This window comes from Symsagittifera roscoffensis, chromosome 6 (genome assembly GCF_963678635.1).
Source record: "Symsagittifera roscoffensis chromosome 6, txSymRosc1.1, whole genome shotgun sequence".
NCBI classification, from domain to species: Eukaryota; Metazoa; Xenacoelomorpha; order Acoela; family Convolutidae; genus Symsagittifera; species Symsagittifera roscoffensis.
The window spans coordinates 3,544,780-3,564,460 of NC_087067.1; the positions used below are offsets into that span (position 1 = coordinate 3,544,780).

The window sequence follows — 19,681 nt, forward strand, 5'->3', positions numbered from 1 at the left end:
TTAGGTCTTTTTTTACTTAATTTTAACTGTCTTTGAGTTTTTTTTTACATCTGATCAACATTTCTTTTCTTTGTTTTTCACTGCGAATCAGGTATCAGAATTATTCACCAGACTGGGTTGAGTGATATATCAAGTCAAAGTCCTTCAAAGCGTAATTCTAACAAAATTTTAAAAAAAATCCCGAGAAATACCCATTTGAAATTTTTTGAACGAATGATTTTGAACGAATGAACAAATTAATTTTGAACGAATGAAGTGAACGCGAGCAGGTATATCATTATAAAAACCTTTCAGCCTTGATTCGAACAAAACTGAAAAAAAAATCAAAAATTATCCAAGTGTCGAGAAAGACAGCTTTAAAGTTTTTTGAGTTTCAGTACAATTTTGAGCAATTAAAGCGAGTGAGCAGGCCTTTTATAGAAGTATAAACCGTTTGATTTTAATTTAATTGTTGTAAAAAAAATTCCGGAGTTTTAAGCCATTTTGTTTGAATAAAAAATGCATAGAATCAAAAAATTTTTCAAGAAAGTTTGATAATTTGGAATTTTTTTGATTGCTTTTTGTTTTGTTTTTATCAATTTTTGTTTAAAAAAATTGTTGCCCATTTTGTTAGTTTTAGTGCGACTGTTAAATAGGCCCTAGTTTTAGGCTTTCGTCAGATCAGTTCATCTCGCCACGCAAAAAAATGCCAAAAAATTTGAAAAAAGATTTCTGATGTATTTTATCAATAGTATGGTCGAAACACTGATACAGCAACCTGCTATTCTTTTTCAGTTTTACAAAAGAAGATAACTTGAATGTTTCCCAATCACAGCCCAAAAAACTTGGTTTTTCACTGATATCATTACGTTTGATAATACTCAGATCAGCTTAATCAGCAGAGTTGTGTAGTCGACTCATCACTAATGATTTCAGTAACTAGAGTTTAATGTTAGTTGCGATCGGTTTTCTGGTTGGCTTAAACGTTTTTATTCGACAGGAAGTTTTTGTTTATTTAGAATTGGAATTACAAGAAATGGTCTAGAATTACTCAACTTTGGCTTTTAATTCTAAGATAAATCCATCTAAAAGTATTATAATTTTAATTTATTGAGAACCCACACTCTCTGGTTATTTGAATCACTGAATCACGAAAGTTCCTGTGAGACAAAAACTGCATTTTCGCCGCACGCTTTTTCAAGTGTTTCAAGATTGGAAGATTTCCTCGATAAGTTACTGAAACTTTTTGTAATTTTTTTATTTTAGTTATATGGTTGTAGTTCAGCACCGTCAAACATTTGGATGAGCATCACTATTTTAGGACATAAATTAAAAAAAACTTATTAGGTTGTCAAATCAGTAAAAACAAAATCTGTTTTTCAGTACAAAATTTTTAAAAACTAGGCGTTTTGTGGAGTGCGCTTGGGACTTTTTAAACATGCTCTGAAGAGGAATTTAAAAAAAGTGTTTAAAAAATAACTCAGCCCGTAAAAAGCATTTTGTTTTCATTGAGGCGTTTTAATTTTTTCTATTTATGCGCCCAACGGTTTTCTAAAAAAACTCTTTCTATGCTTCCAAAACCGACACGCAGAGAACCTTCGTGGTTGCAAAAAGCCACGCGATTATTTGCGCATTTTCTTTTTTTGTACGCCGGTCAAAAAAACTTACTCAACTCATTTTTTGGTTTAACCTACGGTCGTCTGTAACATCCAAGGTATTCAGTTCTCACCTCTTTTCTATTCTTTATATTTTAGAATAGATCTTTATTATTCGCTTTGAGCGTCATTGAAAAAATTTATAATTGTAGATGAAAGTTATCTAATCGGTTTATCCATGCGTCATTTGATTTTGGTGCGACCATGAATGGCAATGAAAATGTATAAATTATGAAAAGCTTGATTGAGATGAGCTGAATACGTTACATGTTTTGTCAATTTCAACAGAAAGTTTTCGAAAAATAATAACGTGGGAGGCGATCAAACATTTAGTTGACTACTTAGATTGTAAAATCATTTCTTGGTTGTGTTTTCGATTTTGAAAACGATGAAAAAATGATTTCTGAGCTTTTGATGAAAAATTGCCTACGTTTACTGAAACATTTCCGGGGGATTTTTTAACAAATATTAACAACTAATTTTCTCACCATGGTTATTTTTAGCTCACAGAAAGTCATTCCAAATGTGATGTTTACTGAACGAACGTAAACTTTTAAACAGATTTTACACTGCAAATGATTGAACACAAATAAAATATTCATTGTTCCGACTTTCGTTAACGAAAGTAACGGAATATTTGAGCTCGGGGTGGGTTAGTTTTTTTCTACAGACAAATTTCAAATTTAGATTAATTTGGTTAAAAGAAGCTTATTTGCCATAATTTATTTGTTACAAGGAGCAAAATCATCATCATCATCATCATGACTAAGGCACTACTGCCCATTGTCAGCCACATATTGAGTCCCCAACTATCGCACGCCATCGCTTTCTGTCCAGGGCTGCCTCCATGCAGGCATCTTTCCAGCACAATCTCCACTTGTCTGCCCTCATGTTCGGTGGTTTCAGAACACGTTCGAGGTCAGCAGCGACTGTTGATCTCCATGTTCTTCTGACCCCACCTCTTGGTCTTTTCCAAGTGGGCGCCTTCTCGAAGAGCAGTGCCTCCTTCGTCACTCTCTCATCCGGCATTCTGAACACATGTCCACACCACTTCAGTCGCATACGCCTCAGCACATAGTCCATAGGTGAGTCAAGTTGTGCTTTGCGAAGCAGTTCCTGGGTAGCTATTTCGAATCCATTGTAGACAAATCGCCGTGCACACCTAGTTTCGAATGAGGACAACCTGGCCAGGTCCCCTTTCTTAACCGGCCATGTTTCTGCGCCGTATAGGAGAGCACTTCTTACGCATGCTTTGTACACTTTGCTTTTGGTCCTGGTGGTTATGTTTCTGTTACTCCAGAATTTCTTCAGCTGCGCAGCATTTCTAGTCGCGCTGGCTATTCTGTGCTGAACTTCTGGGGTAATGTCTCCGTTACAGGTGATGCGGCTTCCTAGGTAGTCGAACTCAGTGACGTTTTCTAGCTTAACACCATTACAAAATAGCACCGTTGGCTCGCAACAGGAGAACATGCACTTAGTCTTGGACTCGTTCAGTTGGAGTCCTACCAATTTTGCGGCGTCAACTACTCGATTCAGTAAGTTCTGGGCGTCATCTGGATTGTCCTCTAGCAGGCAAATGTCATCTGCATAGTCCAGGTCAGTAATACTGGTTTCTAGCCGGATACATAGATTCGTGTTATCTGTGGCGACGTTCAGGATCCGATCAATGAGGATGTTGAACAGGAAGGGTGACAGGACGCCACCCTGGCGGACTCCTGTTTCCACGTGGAACGCCTCTGATAGGTTGTCGTTTCTTCGCACGATGCTGTTGGACTGTGAATACATGTTCCTGAGAATCCTAAGCAGCTTGTCTGGCATTCCGTGATCTTCCAGGATCTTCCATATGGCATCTCTCTTGACGCTGTCAAAGGCAGCTTTGAAATCTATGAAGACCATCACTGTGGGTCTATTGTACTCACTTCGCTGCTCGATTATCTGTCGTAGGGTGAAAACTTGATCTCTACAACCTCTTCCCTTCTTAAAGCCGGCTTGATTATCTCTCGCGTATGAGTCGTAGAGGTCGTCAAAACGTGCGAGTAGTATAGCTTCCAGGATTTTTAAACCAATGCAGAGCAGAGATATTCCTCTATAGTTGCTGCACACTAGTTTTTCACCTTTTTTATGAAACGGCAGGAGTATTGACGTTCGCCATTCATCTGGGACTGCCTCTTCTCTCCATATATTTTTGAAGAGGTCTTTCAGAAGAAGTACTATTCTCTCACCTCCTTTTTTGAACAGTTCTGGTGGGATGTGGTCGCACCCGCCAGCTCTGTGGTTATGGAGGCTTGCTAGTGCAACCTCAATCTCACTTCTTAGCGGCTCTCCCTGATCTATATCCGTAAAGACTCCAGTACTCGAGACGACCTTGGGCAGTTGGGCCGGGCTGTTGTCAGCATTCAGAAGTTGGCAGAAGTGAGTTGCCCATCGTTGCATGACTTCCTTGCTATCGCTGATTTGTTGGCCATCGAGACCTTTGACTGTTTGTGAACTACTCGATTTGGCACCACTCAAAGTCCGAATGAGGCGGTACATCTCTCTAGTGTGTCCTCTTTCATTGGCGTCCTCAATTTGATCCGATTTCATGTCGAGGTAGCAGTTCTTGTCTTTTCGGATGAGTTTTTTCACCAGCTTTCGTTGCGCAGCTATTTTCGAGAGTTCATCGCCCTTAGCCTTGAGGTTTTCACGTGTTCTGATGGCTTTGAGGGTTTCATCAGATATCCAAGGTTTCCTTACGGTGCACGAGATTCCCAGATTCTTTTTCGCCGATGATATCATACTGTCTCTTAGGATTTCCCATTTCTGGTTCACGTTGCTGGTAGATTCGGTTACTGAACAAAGGGCCGTACAGTATTTCCTGGAAGTACCTGTATGTTGGAGCGCATCTAGGTTGAGTCTAACTGTTCTATGGGTTTTGACATATGTACGAAGTTTCGTCTTCAGATTGCATTTCACCATTCTATGGTCGCTGTCGATCCAAATCTTGTCACTTCTTGCTCTGATATCGTTGATCGCTGTGCGCCATCTCCTCTTGATCAGGATGAAGTCTATCTGGTTCCGGGTTCGTCTGTCGCGTGATATCCAGTTATATAGCTGGTGGTTCTTCTTCTGGTACATCGTGTTTGCAATTGCCAGGTCGTTCGTAGCTGCAAACATAGCGAGGCGTTCTCCATTGTCGTTTCGTTTCGATGTTTTTATGAAACGACCTATGTGTTGTTGTTCCGCGGGGTATGCCTGTCCTAGGCTGGCATTTAGATCTCCCGCTAAGATAATTACATCACCGTTGGGGCATTCTTCAAGAGTCTTTTGTAGTGTTCGGTAAAACTCATCTTTGTCGAGAGCTTCTGCGTCCTCAGTCGGCGCATATCCACATATAATGGATAATGGGTAGGGTTTAGCAAAGATGCGGGCGGAGCAAACTCGGGGGCTGGTTGCTTTCCATGATTGCACGGAGCTGCTGAGTTTCTTGTCGATTGCGATACCAACTCCGTGGATGCCTCGGTTGTCGTCATACCCACTGGTGTATACTTTGTAGTTTTTGGTGTTATGCGTGTTGTCTCCGGAAATTCTAGTTTCCTGAAGGCAGGCAATGTGAACTCCATGGTTTTCAAGGGATTTATCCAGGAGCTCGAGAGATCCTGGCTGTAGGAGCGTCAGAACATTCCAGGTGCAGATGTTGATATGGTGTTTGGTATGTTGGAGCGGTTTTTGTGCCGGATTAGCATTTTCCACCATGCGCATTTTCTTTTTTTGTACGCCGGTCAAAAAAACTTACTCAACTCATTTTTTGGTTTAACCTACGGTCGTCTGTAACATCCAAGGTATTCAGTTCTCACCTCTTTTCTATTCTTTATATTTTAGAATAGATCTTTATTATTCGCTTTGAGCGTCATTGAAAAAATTTATAATTGTAGATGAAAGTTATCTAATCGGTTTATCCATGCGTCATTTGATTTTGGTGCGACCATGAATGGCAATGAAAATGTATAAATTATGAAAAGCTTGATTGAGATGAGCTGAATACGTTACATGTTTTGTCAATTTCAACAGAAAGTTTTCGAAAAATAATAACGTGGGAGGCGATCAAACATTTAGTTGACTACTTAGATTGTAAAATCATTTCTTGGTTGTGTTTTCGATTTTGAAAACGATGAAAAAATGATTTCTGAGCTTTTGATGAAAAATTGCCTACGTTTACTGAAACATTTCCGGGGGATTTTTTAACAAATATTAACAACTAATTTTCTCACCATGGTTATTTTTAGCTCACAGAAAGTCATTCCAAATGTGATGTTTACTGAACGAACGTAAACTTTTAAACAGATTTTACACTGCAAATGATTGAACACAAATAAAATATTCATTGTTCCGACTTTCGTTAACGAAAGTAACGGAATATTTGAGCTCGGGGTGGGTTAGTTTTTTTCTACAGACAAATTTCAAATTTAGATTAATTTGGTTAAAAGAAGCTTATTTGCCATAATTTATTTGTTACAAGGAGCAAAATCTATCACTTTGTATTTTATATTGCGTATGGGGAGATGATTTTCACAATAAACTCAAGTTTTATAAACGAAAAATTTTATTTTATTTTATAACAAATATTTTTAAATATTATTGCTGCTCCTCCATAGACTTTAAAAGGCAATCGGAAAATTCAGTGCTTCGCCCTGATACGAGCAGTCTTGTTATAATTTAGGAGGAAGCTATAGCCTCTTTTTAAAAATAAACACTCAGTGATCAAATATTGAAAACTTGGTTTCCCAATGAATCAAGACGGATGGAATTGATTTTATTGACGAAAAATTCAGTTGGCCAAAAAAATCAATTCAATTAAGTCTGCTTGAACTGATTAATCTAAACAATTACGGCTACTCATCAATTTAAATTTGCTCTAAATCGATGCTAAACAAATTATGACACGACTTTGCGAGTTTCAAGCATTCAGTGTTTCGAGAGTCTTTATACAGTTCAAAAACTTTAATTTCACTGTTTCAAAAGTTTAAACAGTAAAGCATTAATCATTTCTCCTAAAAATATCTCTTTCAAGAAACGGTTACTGACGCATCTGATTCAAAGCTCATTCGTCGATTTAATTTGAACGAATAAAAAGCTTGAATTTTTCATCCATTAGAGCATGGTTTAACTCAAGTAGTACCGTCTAATGGAAACTCTAAATTGGCTGGAAACTCTTAGAATAGTTTGTTTCGACTCTCGAAAAACTGATAGAATAACTGAGCTCGCTGATTTTTAGACAAGTTTTTTTAATTTTAAACTTGCATTTTTTGAAAAGATCAGTTATGAATGAAACCTTTCTTAATATCTAGAAGATACTGATGATTTAAGCTCAGAACTAAAAAGATATTTCAGCTGCGACCCTTTTAATAAGAATTACAGAAGTTCGGAAAATGCGAGTTTGACCAACCTCGGAGGATTAATCCGCAATTATTTTGGTCTCAACTTTGAAATTTAAAATACAGAAGTATGCCAGCCAAGTCAGTGAAGTTTTGTAAACTTTGCAAGCAAGGCAGCATTGAAGGAGCTTTGATCAAACAGATATAATACATGCAGCATAAATAATAATGCAGTAACAAAAAATTAAGCAATCAAATTTGCCAGCTTAATTGCGATAAAAAATTGTTAAAATAACACAAACACTGGTTGAGTAAATTTTTAGAGGAAAGAAAAAATTTATAAAATGCACATGAGATATTCCTTGGACTAAGAACGCTCTTAGTTTTTGGTATCAGCACTGACTGAAAAAAAAACGCTGTTTTAAAATCAGTAAAAGTAGGTTTCGATGTTTTTGACAATAATTAATATTCTTTTTGAAACAAAAACAAGACTGCTCGTATCAGGGCGACGCCCTGAATGTTCCGACTGCCTTTTAAGGTTTATGGAGCAGTAACAACTTAAAAAAGTAAATGAAATAAAACCAAATGAAAAATTTTTTTTCTAAAAATTGAAGTTTTTTATGAAAATCATCCCCCCAAACGGCATATATAGTACAAAAGGATACATTTCACTCCTTGTAACAAACCAATTATGGCAAATAGGCTTCTTTTAACCAATTTGGAACGATTTCTAAGATGGATTAACTCTCCGCTTACGCGTTAATAACGCGAAATATATCGCGCGTTAATTGTCCCAAATTGGTCAAAATGGTCAAAAATGGCAATCTTTAAACCCTCATAACTTTACGAAAAATGATCACAGGTGAAGTATCTTTTCAAATTTGAGCTCAGGACAACAATACCTTTCGAATGATACAAAAAAAAAGTCCGTCGAAAATGGCTAGTTAAAAAGTCGAAATTTGTCTGAAGAAAAAAAAACCCACCCGAGCACAAATATTCCGTTACTTTCGTATCGAAAGTCGGAACAATTATCCATGTATTCTAGCTATCTTAGATATCTCGCACAATCTTGCATTTTAGCTTTTGCCAGAATTGTTGTTTCGAAAAGAAGTCTATGTCTGCTCAAAGGAAAGATTGTGTTTTGCAATTTTTATTTTCAAACTTCAAAACTTTAAAGTTTCAGTTTGTGCAATGTGTTAAGGAGCGGATTAAGCCGAGGAAAACTTTTCTTTTGGAAGATGATCCAAGTGCAAAAAAACCAAAAGATTTTGCTCCTTGTAACAAATCAATTATGGCAAATAAGCTTCTTTCAACCAATAAGGAACGATTTCTAAGATGGATTAACTCTCCGCTTACGCGTTAATAACGCGAAATATATCGCGCGTTAATTGTCCCAAATTGGTCAAAATGGCCAAAATGGCAATCTTTAAACCCTCATAACTTTACGAAAAATGATCACAGGTGAAATATCTTTTCAAATTTGAGCTCAGGACAACAATACCTTTCGAATGATACAAAAAAAGTCCGTCAAAAATGGCTAGTTAAAAAGTCGAAATTTGTCTGAAGAAAAAAAAAACCCACCCGAGCACAAATATTCCGTTACTTTCGTATCGAAAGTCGGAACAATTATCCATGTATTCTAGCTATCTTAGATATCTCGCACAATCTTGCATTTTAGCTTTTGCCAGAATTGTTGTTTCGAAAAGAAGTCTATGTCTGCTCAAAGGAAAGATTGTGTTTTGCAATTTTTATTTTCAAACTTCAAAACTTTAAAGTTTCAGTTTGTGCAATATGTTAAGGAGCGGATTAAGCCGAGGAAATATTTTCTTTTGGAAGATGATCCAAGTGCAAAAAAAACAAAAGATTTTGCTCCTTGTAACAAATCAATTATGGCAAATAAGCTTCTTTCAACCAATAAGGAACGATTTTTAAGACGGATTAAATCTCCGCTTACGCGTTAATAGCGCGAAATATATCGCGCGTTAATTGGCCCCAATTGGCCAAAATGGCAATCTTTAAACCCCCGTAACTTCACGAAAAATGATCACAAGTGAAATATTTTTTCAAATTTCAGCTCAAGACAACAATACCTTTCGAATGATACAACAAAAGTCCGTCAAAAATGGCTAGTTAAAAATTCGAAATTTGTCTGAAGAAAAAAAAACCCACCCGAGCACAAATATTTCGTTACTTTCGTATCGAAAGTCGGAACAATTATCCATGTATTCTAGCTATCTTAGATATCTCGCACAATCTTGCATTTTAGCTTTTGCCAGAATTGTTGTTTCGAAAAGAAGTCTATGTCTGCTCAAAGGAAAGATTGTGTTTTGCAATTTTTATTTTCAAACTTCAAAACTTTAAAGTTTCAGTTTGTGCAATGTGTTAAGGAGCGGATTAAGCCGAGGAAATATTTTCTTTTGGAAGATGATCCAAGTGCAAAAAAACAAAAGATTTTGCTCCTTGTAACAAATCAATTATGGCAAATAAGCTTCTTTCAACCAATAAGGAACGATTTTTAAGACGGATTAAATCTCCGCTTACGCGTTAATAGCGCGAAATATATCGCGCGTTAATTGGCCCCAATTGGCCAAAATGGCAATCTTTAAACCCCCGTAACTTCACGAAAAATGATCACAAGTGAAATATTTTTTCAAATTTCAGCTCAAGACAACAATACCTTTCGAATGATACAACAAAAGTCCGTCAAAAATGGCTAGTTAAAAAGTCGAAATTTGTCTGAAGAAAAAAAAACTCACCCCGAGCACAAATATTCCGTTACTTTCGTATCGAAAGTCGGAACAATTATCCATGTATTCTAGCTATCTTAGATATCTCGCACAATCTTGCATTTTAGCTTTTGCCAGAATTGTTGTTTCGAAAAGAAGTCTATGTCTGCTCAAAGGAAAGATTGTGTTTTGCAATTTTTATTTTCAAACTTCAAAACTTTAAAGTTTCAGTTTGTGCAATGTGTTAAGGAGCGGATTAAGCCGAGGAAAACTTTTCTTTTGGAAGATGATCCAAGTGCAAAAAACAAAAGATTTTGCTCCTTGTAACAAATCAATTATGGCAAATAAGCTTCTTTCAACCAATAAGGAACGATTTCTAAGACTGATTAAATCTCCGCTTACGCGTTAATAGCGCGAAATAAATCGCGCGTTAATTGTCCCAAATTGGCCAAAATGGCAATCTTTAAACCCTCATAACTTTACAATAAATGATCACAGGTGAAATATCTTTTCAAAATGAAGCTCAGGACAACAATACTTTTTGAATGATATAAAAAAATTCCGTCAAAAATGGCTAGTTAAAATGTCGAAATTTGTCTGAAGAAAAAAAACCCACCCCGAGCACAAATATTCCGTTACTTTCGTATCGAAAGTCGGAACAATAAGCTACAAAAACGCACCGGGGAAAAACTATGAGCTGTTTCTAGCAGGACTTAAACCACGAGAGAAACACTTTTTTATGAAAGCTATCTTCAAGCATAAGAATCTTCAAAAGCGTAGTAAAAACCTGAATGGTGTTTTGATTGGACAACACAGAAAAGTATTGGACAACCATTGTAGAAACAAGTAAATCTGCAGTACACAAATCCACAGCAGCTAACGGTAAGAGAAAAAGAACAAATTTTGCAACTTAGAAAAAATAGATTTTGCAAGCTATGTAGACAAAATGCCAGGGATGTCTTAAGTAGAAGAGTTTGAAAAAACTTGTGCAACAAACCAGCATAAACATAAAAGTTTTCAAGACGAGTTACCTAACTCCACTACGGCAGCAAATGAAAAAAAAATGTTCAAAAAATGATCACTCAAATTTTGATTGCTGTTTCAAAACCAAGGAGCAACATTTTTTAGCATGCAAAAACACTATCTACAAAAATGAAGAAAAAAAATAAGTTAAAATTTTTAGGCTTGTATACCTTGTGCTCTGTTTCATACTAAAACTTAGTCAGTTGAGATGCAAACACTCCTAAAATATCCCAAAACTTCCTCAATCTCGAGAAAAATTGGTTTGAAATTTTTGCTTGTCCAATTTTGTGCAAATAAAGCTAGGAAAGTTGGACAAAAGTTTTTTGTTCCTGTCTGAAAAATTTCGTGTAACTCCACAAACCAAATTTTCCAAACTTGACGCAGTCTTTTTTTGCCCATAAAAATTTTCACTAAATTCGAAAAAACTCTCTGCCAAATATTTGGAAAAAATTTCAGAAAAAATGGTTTACGTTTTTTTATTCATTTTCAGAAGATATCTGTAGTTTATCAAGGTAGATATCTGCAGCTTGCCTAAATGTTTCATATTCGAAGCATTTATCTCGTTATTTCATCACAACACGCACAAAAACAACATTATTTCAAAACGATGTTTTTCATTAATGTGGTCGGAACTTTCTATGCTTCTTGCACAGCAATCGCCAATCTTGTTTTCAAAAACTTTTTGTTGAAGTTATCGCAGCGACTAGTTTTGTTCAAAAATCAAAATTTTGCAAAGTAACCGGCTTCTATTGTTTAAAATTACTTATAGTGAAAAGATACAAACAACTTTTTATTTAGTAAGTTTTTAAACTAATTTTAAAGGAAACAAGGATAGCCAGTTGCTGCGCTAATAGCATAGAATGTTTCGACTATGCTAAACTTTGTAATCGATTTTTGTAACATTTTTGTTTTTTTTTTGCAATGAAGCCTGAAATTGAATATTCAACAAAACTCAAATTTCCTTGATTGAGGAACACTCTGGAGGAGGAATTTTGTTTGATTTCTTTTAATTAATTAAGACCATTTATCCGCTGAGGAAAGGACCAAACACAAGAGCTGTACAGCTCATCACGGCGAACCGCTGTTGTGCTCCTGTTTAAGAACTACATGCAATTTAAAAAAACTCTTAGTGGATATTTTTAGTCAATGAAAGCTGATAAAAGACTTGGTCAAAAATTTGGACTGTATTTGATTTTCAATTTTTACAAAATCGAACTATGACATCTGGTTTGATCATTGCGGCCAAAACATACAGTCGAAGCATGTTACCTGATAGCATGTATAGATGAGTGATGCCGTCGTATTTGTTCGGGTCCCATCCGATCAAAGGGTTCACCCATTCATGCGTGGGCCACACACTGGAGACCACAACTTGATTCCTGGTGTCCAAATTGACCAGTTGTGAAATGGACAAGGAGAAATTCACCTTCAGCAGCAGCGAATTCAAGAAGACATTATCAAGGCGGTCTGTTTATTTAATTTTGATCATTCTTATTATACGCCCAACAATTCATAGAGCCCTCTCTCGGTTAGGAGGAATTTATATTGGCGAAGAGCTTTTGATTTTTCGAAAGGTTTTTTGAAAAATATATCGAAATTATTACATTTTTTGAGCAGGCGAAATTACATTTAGAAAATTACATTCTATCATGATTCTTATCATCATTTATTAGTTGGTTTTTAAGACGAGTGTTGGTTTTTAGAAGTTTTCGAGCTTCTTTTTGAACTGTCTGAAATTTTCGCTTTCTGACGATATATGGCTTCAAATATCAAATAAGGTAGAAAATTGGTTTAACCAAGCGTTCTTGAAACGCGACCGGCTATCTGATTCAATTTTATTGATTTTATATGACTTCGTCGATCTGTGATTTTTAAGAGATAAAAACGCTGCAGTTTGTAATTAATTTCTGGTCAAGTCTTTTTGGATTCGCCACCTTAAGAATATCCGAATTGCGATTTACTGGTCGGTAATCGCGCCAAGTTTTACTCGTGGCCGTCACAATATTAGTCAGCTCGGCTTCTGTTTTGTCACATGAACAAATTCTTGAGAAATAAACTAAATGGGTAAATAAAAATAACGGTATCGAAACAGAATAATATTTAGACATTTTAAATTTAAAAATCAATTTTGGTTTCAATTTTCAAAAAGATATTAAATTTAACTGGATTATAATTTTTAAGGTTATGCATTTTTGGAGATTAAACGTCTTGATTGTAGCGAAGCAACAAAATTATGAAATGGTAAAAGTTTGGTGGGTAGCCTAACATAACAAGGCAAAATGTGGGTAATACTGAAAAAGGAAAAGTTGTAAATTGATTGAACGTAATTTTTTTTGGAAATTAATCTACTGAATAAAAGGGGAAGATAAGATTACAAATCCATTTGAATAACTTTTAATCGATTGATTTGGTTCATTTTGTTCAAAAATAAAACTATCGAGCTTTTTATTTAAAACTGTCGGTCAAATGTGTTCACTGAAATAACAGCGATAATTTGTTAAAGTTCAAATAGTTTGCCTATTTTTTTGTCTAATTGCCAATGTAAATTAAAATGCCCGCTTGATGTTTTTTTTGTTTCTTTTCATATCGCAGAATCAAGTTTTTTTAATTTTGCTATGAGGAATCGAAATTCATTTCATTGAATAAATATGGCTTGAAAGGTGTTCAGAATAGAATTTTTATGAGTTGCTTGTTCAATATAAGTTGAATGTACATTTTTAATCAAGAAATGAAGAGCTAGCTCACTTTTATGAAACTGAGAAAAATGTGTCACGATTCTTATAGAAATATAGTCTTCAATCGGCCAATGGAAACGAAACAGAAGAACAAGCCAAGCGTAAATAATATACCACCAATAATACCTTCCAACTTACCATTTAGTTTTCATTGTGCTTCAGAAACAAAGTAAGCTAGCCGGTCATGAGTAAGAAAAAAAACAGAAATTTAAGTACCATTTGAACCGTCTCGATGATTTAACGAAGTCGCCATTTTTTCAGAAAAAAACTCAATTCCAAAAAAACAAATGAGACTAAAAAACTAAACAAAACTGCAAATAAGTTTCGGCAGTGCCAAAATGATCGGTTCACTTCTGATTTTTTTGAGAAAAATGACTTCGAAATTAATCGCCAATTGTTTGGTGTGCCAGTAAAAATAAATAATAATGAATTTGAGTTTGCAGAAAACTTATTCTGATTTCAATAGCAGGTGAAAATGAAACAATTTATATTATTTTTATGGGGTCACTGTCGCTCATAGATTTATTGTTCTGTGATTTTAACCTTTCTTTGGCAATCGAGATCCGATAAAAGATTAGCACAACCTCCTTAATAAAATTTAATCAAGTGAAAAATGAATATCGCGTTAAGAGACATAAATTACAGCTGAATCAAATGAAAACAAGAACGTTTTTCTGATCAATTCTGAAACTAATTTGAATAAAAATTAAATGATTCTTTTTTAAAAACAGGAAGCGGGATGATCACGGATCAGTTTAAAGAAGGAAACAAATAAAATCAGTCTGATTAAAAAAACGCATGAATGAAATCAATGAAGATTTAATAAAACTGAAACGAAGAAAACCTCAAAACCTTTTTGAACTCTAAACTCTATGCTTGGAAAAGCAATTTCGTTAACTGTACACAACACAGCGAACAAATAAATCTGTTACGTTCAATTAGGCTCCCGCTGTTTTTATTCTATTTCATTGTAATTTAGACCCTAAAGAAAAACCCAGGAAACAAAAAGTTTACTCGACATTTAGGAAATCAGCCTACGGCAGGCGAATTATCGTGACTGCTTTCAAACATATTTTCAAGATACTTTTCAATTATTTTGAGGAGGAAGGCATTCTTTGTTCAACAGTTTAAGTAGCATCTTTTCAAAAAAAATGGCGCACTTAGACACGTCTTTGATTAATCCCGCGACAAAAATCGATAAGGGAAGGATTTTACAACGTTATTAGCTAGCATTAGTGAATCTAAGTGCAAATCCTAAAAAATCTTTTTCTTTATTTTCAAACAAGGAACGGATATTTTTCAGAGACTCAATTTGAAAGGTTTGTCTTTTGAATGGCTTTGTTTGACACAAAAACACACTTGTACAATGGCAATCATTGGCGAAACGATTTTTAAACAAAGGCGAATTCGACGGAAGAGAATATTAGTTGCTCTGACGTTTTTTTTTCACGACGCCGGAGTTCGAAACCCTCGCCAACTAAAGAATCCTTTTTAGAGCTATTTTAAGACGTTCGTTTACGAGCGAAAAATCTAAAATCACAATTCTATCAATTTAGGTTAGATTCATCACAACTTGTCAATCTTAAAACAAGAAGAATGTTCCCATAAAAACGAATCTCTTTGTTTCGTGAAAACAAGAAGAATGTTCGTATAAGAGCAAATCTCTGATTTTAACGACTGCTCTTTAGCATGACAGGAAAACATTGTGACTTTTAGCAAGGCCTTAACATTTTACCAGAAACTTCAATCAATAATTTTATCGGGGAAGGCGAAAACTGTCTGAAAAAACACCCCAAAAAGCAAAAAATTTCGCTCTTTTTTGAAATTCGTTAAAACTATCTTAAAATGAATTGAGAAGTGAATTGAGCCTTGGCATGATGCTGACGTATTGTATGCATCTTTTCCAATATTCTCTATAACCTATAAAATTTGATAAATGATTTTTTTTTTCAAATTGCTTTGTGTTATCATAATTTTGATAAATAAAGCGTATTGCGCGTAAAAAGTTGTGGCGTAGAGCTCGACAAAAAGCTTCTAACCACTTGCGTTCATCACAACCAAAATGCCAGTCTTACATTAAAAATTTATCAAATTCAAGAAGAAGAGTCTAAGCCGTCAAAACTGGGGTACAAGCTCATTGTCATATAGCCATAAAAACTATTTTCCATAAACGCACGCATAAAAACTGTATTTTGCATATTAAACGACGAAACATGAGGCAACCAAGACGATGTAACTGAAACTGAAACAACAATTCAAGCAGCTTGTAAAAATTTTCATGGCCACCAAGCGATACAAGCGGGTACGCACACCACGGACGGTTGCGCGGTAAAACATGGACAGGGCCTCGGAAAAGTAATGTCGAAAGAGATGGCAACATCCAAGACACAACCTCCCGATGGATGATAGGATCCAGCCAACCCAAAAATCTCTCGAAACACAACAGATGGCGAGAACCTTCCGAGTTCGATACACCTATGTGGCAGTCTGGCAGTTCGGGTTTTTGTCCGACAGATCAGAAAACCAGCATACCTGATCAGCGTGTTAATAAGAGCAGGAGATGTTGAGCTAAGCCCAGGTCCGATCAGCCTCTGCGGACAGTGCAACAAAAAGGTTACCTCGAATAGCATCCAATGCACATGGTGCACCAAATAGGCTCACGAAAAATGCAGTGGGCTGACAACAAAGGATATCAGGGACCTCAGCAAACAGGAAAGATAAGCTTATGAAAGCAATTTTTGTCGCGTTTCATCTGCCGGTGTAAACCTCTCACATCAGTCACGGGAGGATATGACAAATGGGGATGAAACCAAGGTCCCCGCGCCTGGGATCCTCCGATGACAACGGATACAGAGAGAGGACAATGCGGAAATCCCACCAGTGTCCACCTCGCACTGGGACTGCAGCAAGTTGAGACGAAGGTATATACTCCCGGGAATGACCCGACCCGGCGGCTTCCTGCAGCCAGGGCCGCCCAAAAAAGAGGACCAAAATCCAGCTGTGGCAACCTACCACAGGAGAAAAGTAGCAGGAAAGCTAGGGCAAAAACAGCTTGCGTCGACCCAACGCACGATCCTATTTCTTCTCACGGAAAAAATATTAGAAGAGGAAACAAAGAAAGCCTGAAGAGTTCACAGAGAAAATTGCAGACCAAGACGCAGGGCTCGGAAAGCAAAAGCTCACAAACCCACCAAGGACAAACTAAGCATAATAACATAGAACCTACAAGATGTTTCAGTGCGAGAGAAAACATAGCAAAGCAAAAGACCGCTGCACAAAAATGCTAAAAATGTCCTGGGATATTGTAATGGTGTCCAAAAATAGATCAGAAACACACGGCGTCATATAATTGGAGAAGAAAACAAGAAAATTGCTTTCATACATTCCAAAAATAGTGGCATCATGCGTAGCGGCTCGGCACTGCAACAATCAAAGGAAACCAAATGAAAAACTTCGCTGAGCGAGTGGTATCAATTAAGATGAACAAGCGCTTTCTTATCGCCGTGTATCAACCCTTTTGGTCGAACGGTCTGGAAAACATAGACAAGTACCGCCACGACTGGGAAAATGAAATTGCCAAAAGTACTTCGGAAGAAATACTTATAATAGGGGGAGATCATAATGCACACACGATAGAGGGTTGAATGAGACAGGTAAAACCGGTGTTTCGCGGAATGAGAACACCAACCAATCAAGTCGGAGATCTTGCTTTCAAGTGCCATATGCATGTTCTGCACTGGGTGAACTCAACTTTCAAAATAAAAAATAGCGGAACTTAGTTCAATCAAAGCTATAAATCATGGCATGAATTCGACGGGTTCATAATGACGTCAGCACATCGTCACAAGTTCATAGAAGACCAAGCAGTTATCCAAGACATGACTTTATCGGACTTTATCGAATTTTAAATCCGTAGCTTTAAAATTCGCCTGCAAAAGTTATCCCAAAAAAGACCAAACCCAAATCGCCTCGCTTAAATTGGGAAGCACTTAATCTACCGGGAAGATCCCGAGAGTTCAATGAAAAAACGGCTACGATTTGCGCACATACATCCGAGGATTGGCATTGGGAAAAATTTACTAAAGCACTGGTCCAAACAGTCACAGAAGTTTGTGGGACAACGCAATGTCAAGTAGTAAATCCATGGACAATAGGCCACCGGCACAAACTCGAGGTCTTTCATAGCACAATATCGACGTTGGCTTTCCTACGGAATAACTTATCACAGAGAGGGGAAAATGTCGAACCCAAGAAGGCAGATCTCAAAATAGCCAGAAAAGCAAAGGATAAGTGATTGAAACGGCTTGAGAAACATTGGTCAAAAATTTTCATTAACCAGTGCAAAGAGGCAGCCGGAAAAAAATGACCTGGGCACCGTGTACAAGACAGAGCAAAAACCGAAAGATTGCAAGCCAAATTCCGGTACGACATTGACGGGAGATGAACTCCGGAGCACTTCCAAAAGGCCTCAACAGACCGGTTTGAATTATGACTGGCGGCCCTTTTGGCAACCGTGGGAGGTATGGAAGATCTAAGAAGATCGAGTGTCGCAATGTCGGAGAACAGCAAATTAAATTTTCCTCCAAACCCGCATCAGATTGATGAACGCATAAAAGCTGTAAAAGAGTCCGCACCTGGCAAAGACGGGTTTCGATCATGCTTCATTAAAAAGCCTGTTATAGTGTAAGACGAAGAGTTATACGTCTTGTCCAACATATGTTTAACCAGATGACGGACAAATGGGAACCCATAACTAAATCTGGACAAATAGTGCCCCTGTTCAAGAAGGGGAACAAGAACGACGGAAATAACGACAGGGGTATATGCCTGCTCACGATGGCTAGCCGCATACTAGCACCCCTCCTTACAGACCGCTTAAAGGCTTGGCCCGAAACCCTTGGCCTCCTAGATGAAAACCAAAATTGGTTTAGAACAAGGATATCCACTGCAGACGCAACGCGGATCATAACCCGTATTCAAGTGGACATCACTGAAGACTTGGTTTAACGAAAAAAGAAGCAGGTAAAAAACCAGAGGACCCAGAAGGTTGGTTGATTGACTCCATACTCAGCTACATACTGCGTGAAATCAAAAGACGGAGAACGGCAGCCAAAAAAGAGGTTTACGTGAAGGGTGCTCTGCTTCGACTTGTCTCTTTAATAATTTCCAACAATTTGTAATGCGGCTAGCGGAAACGTACCGACTAGAAACAGCCGAAAATAAAAATATGTCAGAAGGAACTGAATGGAAATGGCCATCATTTAGTAAATTGACAGACATAAACAAAACCCAGAATTTCAAAAGCGAAGCCGTCGCAGAAAATTTTCACCCATTTTATTTGTAGATGGTAAACATTTTATTTGGAAAAGATTGTTTTATTACTGTTTTAATTGGAAAAGAACTTGCAGAAAATAAAAGGTTTCCTGGAAGCTGGATTGGGACCAAGGCTGACGTACATAACCCCAAAAAACGTGCGGCTGCACTTATGGGTGAAAGTTAATGGCCGACTCAAAGGAACCCCAAATACCACGAAGAAACAAGCCAAAGTAATCGAAGAATGCGTGGAATGCGCTTTACAATTTGGTGCGGCGGCTCGAGTGTGGTACGATAGAGAAACCAAAAGCATTGAATCTTGGGTTGAGCGTAGTTATCGACACATATGGAGCAACAAAAAGGAGCCCCTCTAATTGAAATGTTTAAGAAACATGTCAACATGCATGACGTACGAAGAAAAAATAGGGCACGTCCTCCGAACGCCGGATAACATACCCACCAAACTAGCCATGCGTGGATGGCTCGAACAGTTAGAGCCACTTCCGAAACGAAAAGGAAGAAAGTAGAAGACGTTACTGTATTGGAAGAAACTATTAAGAGAGGCGGGAATGGATTGGAAATAGGTCCATATGCTGACGGCGGACAGGAAAAGGGTGGAAAAAATTAGTGAAGGAAAGGACAGAGCAAATTTGGAAATGGGAAAGCCAACAAAGAAACAGTTATGAAGAACGCAATCAAGAGACAGCAAAACGAATCAAAAAGGTAACCGAGCCAGACAATCAACTAATATGTCAAGAATGCGACAAGGAGTGGAAATCAACGGGGGATTAAAAATCCATATCAAGAGAAAAGTCATGGAAATCCTTCCCATGTCCCACATGTGAAAAAAACTGTCTCACGGAAGGGGCACTCAGAAACAAAGAGAAAACGCACGATGG

General features: G+C 37.1%; 1 protein-coding gene across 1 annotated transcript in view; it reads right to left on the reverse strand.

Moving 5' to 3' along the window:
* LOC134848183 (acetylcholine receptor subunit beta-type acr-3-like) overlaps positions 1–12,866 on the reverse strand; it is a 108,732-nt gene extending 95,866 nt beyond the window's left edge. The window contains exons 1-2 of the mRNA XM_063865554.1: positions 12,669–12,866; positions 12,004–12,160 (exon numbers count right to left, since the gene is read on the reverse strand). Of these exons, the coding sequence (XP_063721624.1) occupies positions 12,004–12,160; positions 12,669–12,842 (331 nt within the window). The 5' untranslated portion in view covers positions 12,843–12,866. The remainder of the gene's footprint in view (positions 1–12,003; positions 12,161–12,668) is intronic.
* Positions 12,867–19,681: the final 6,815 nt, after the last annotated feature.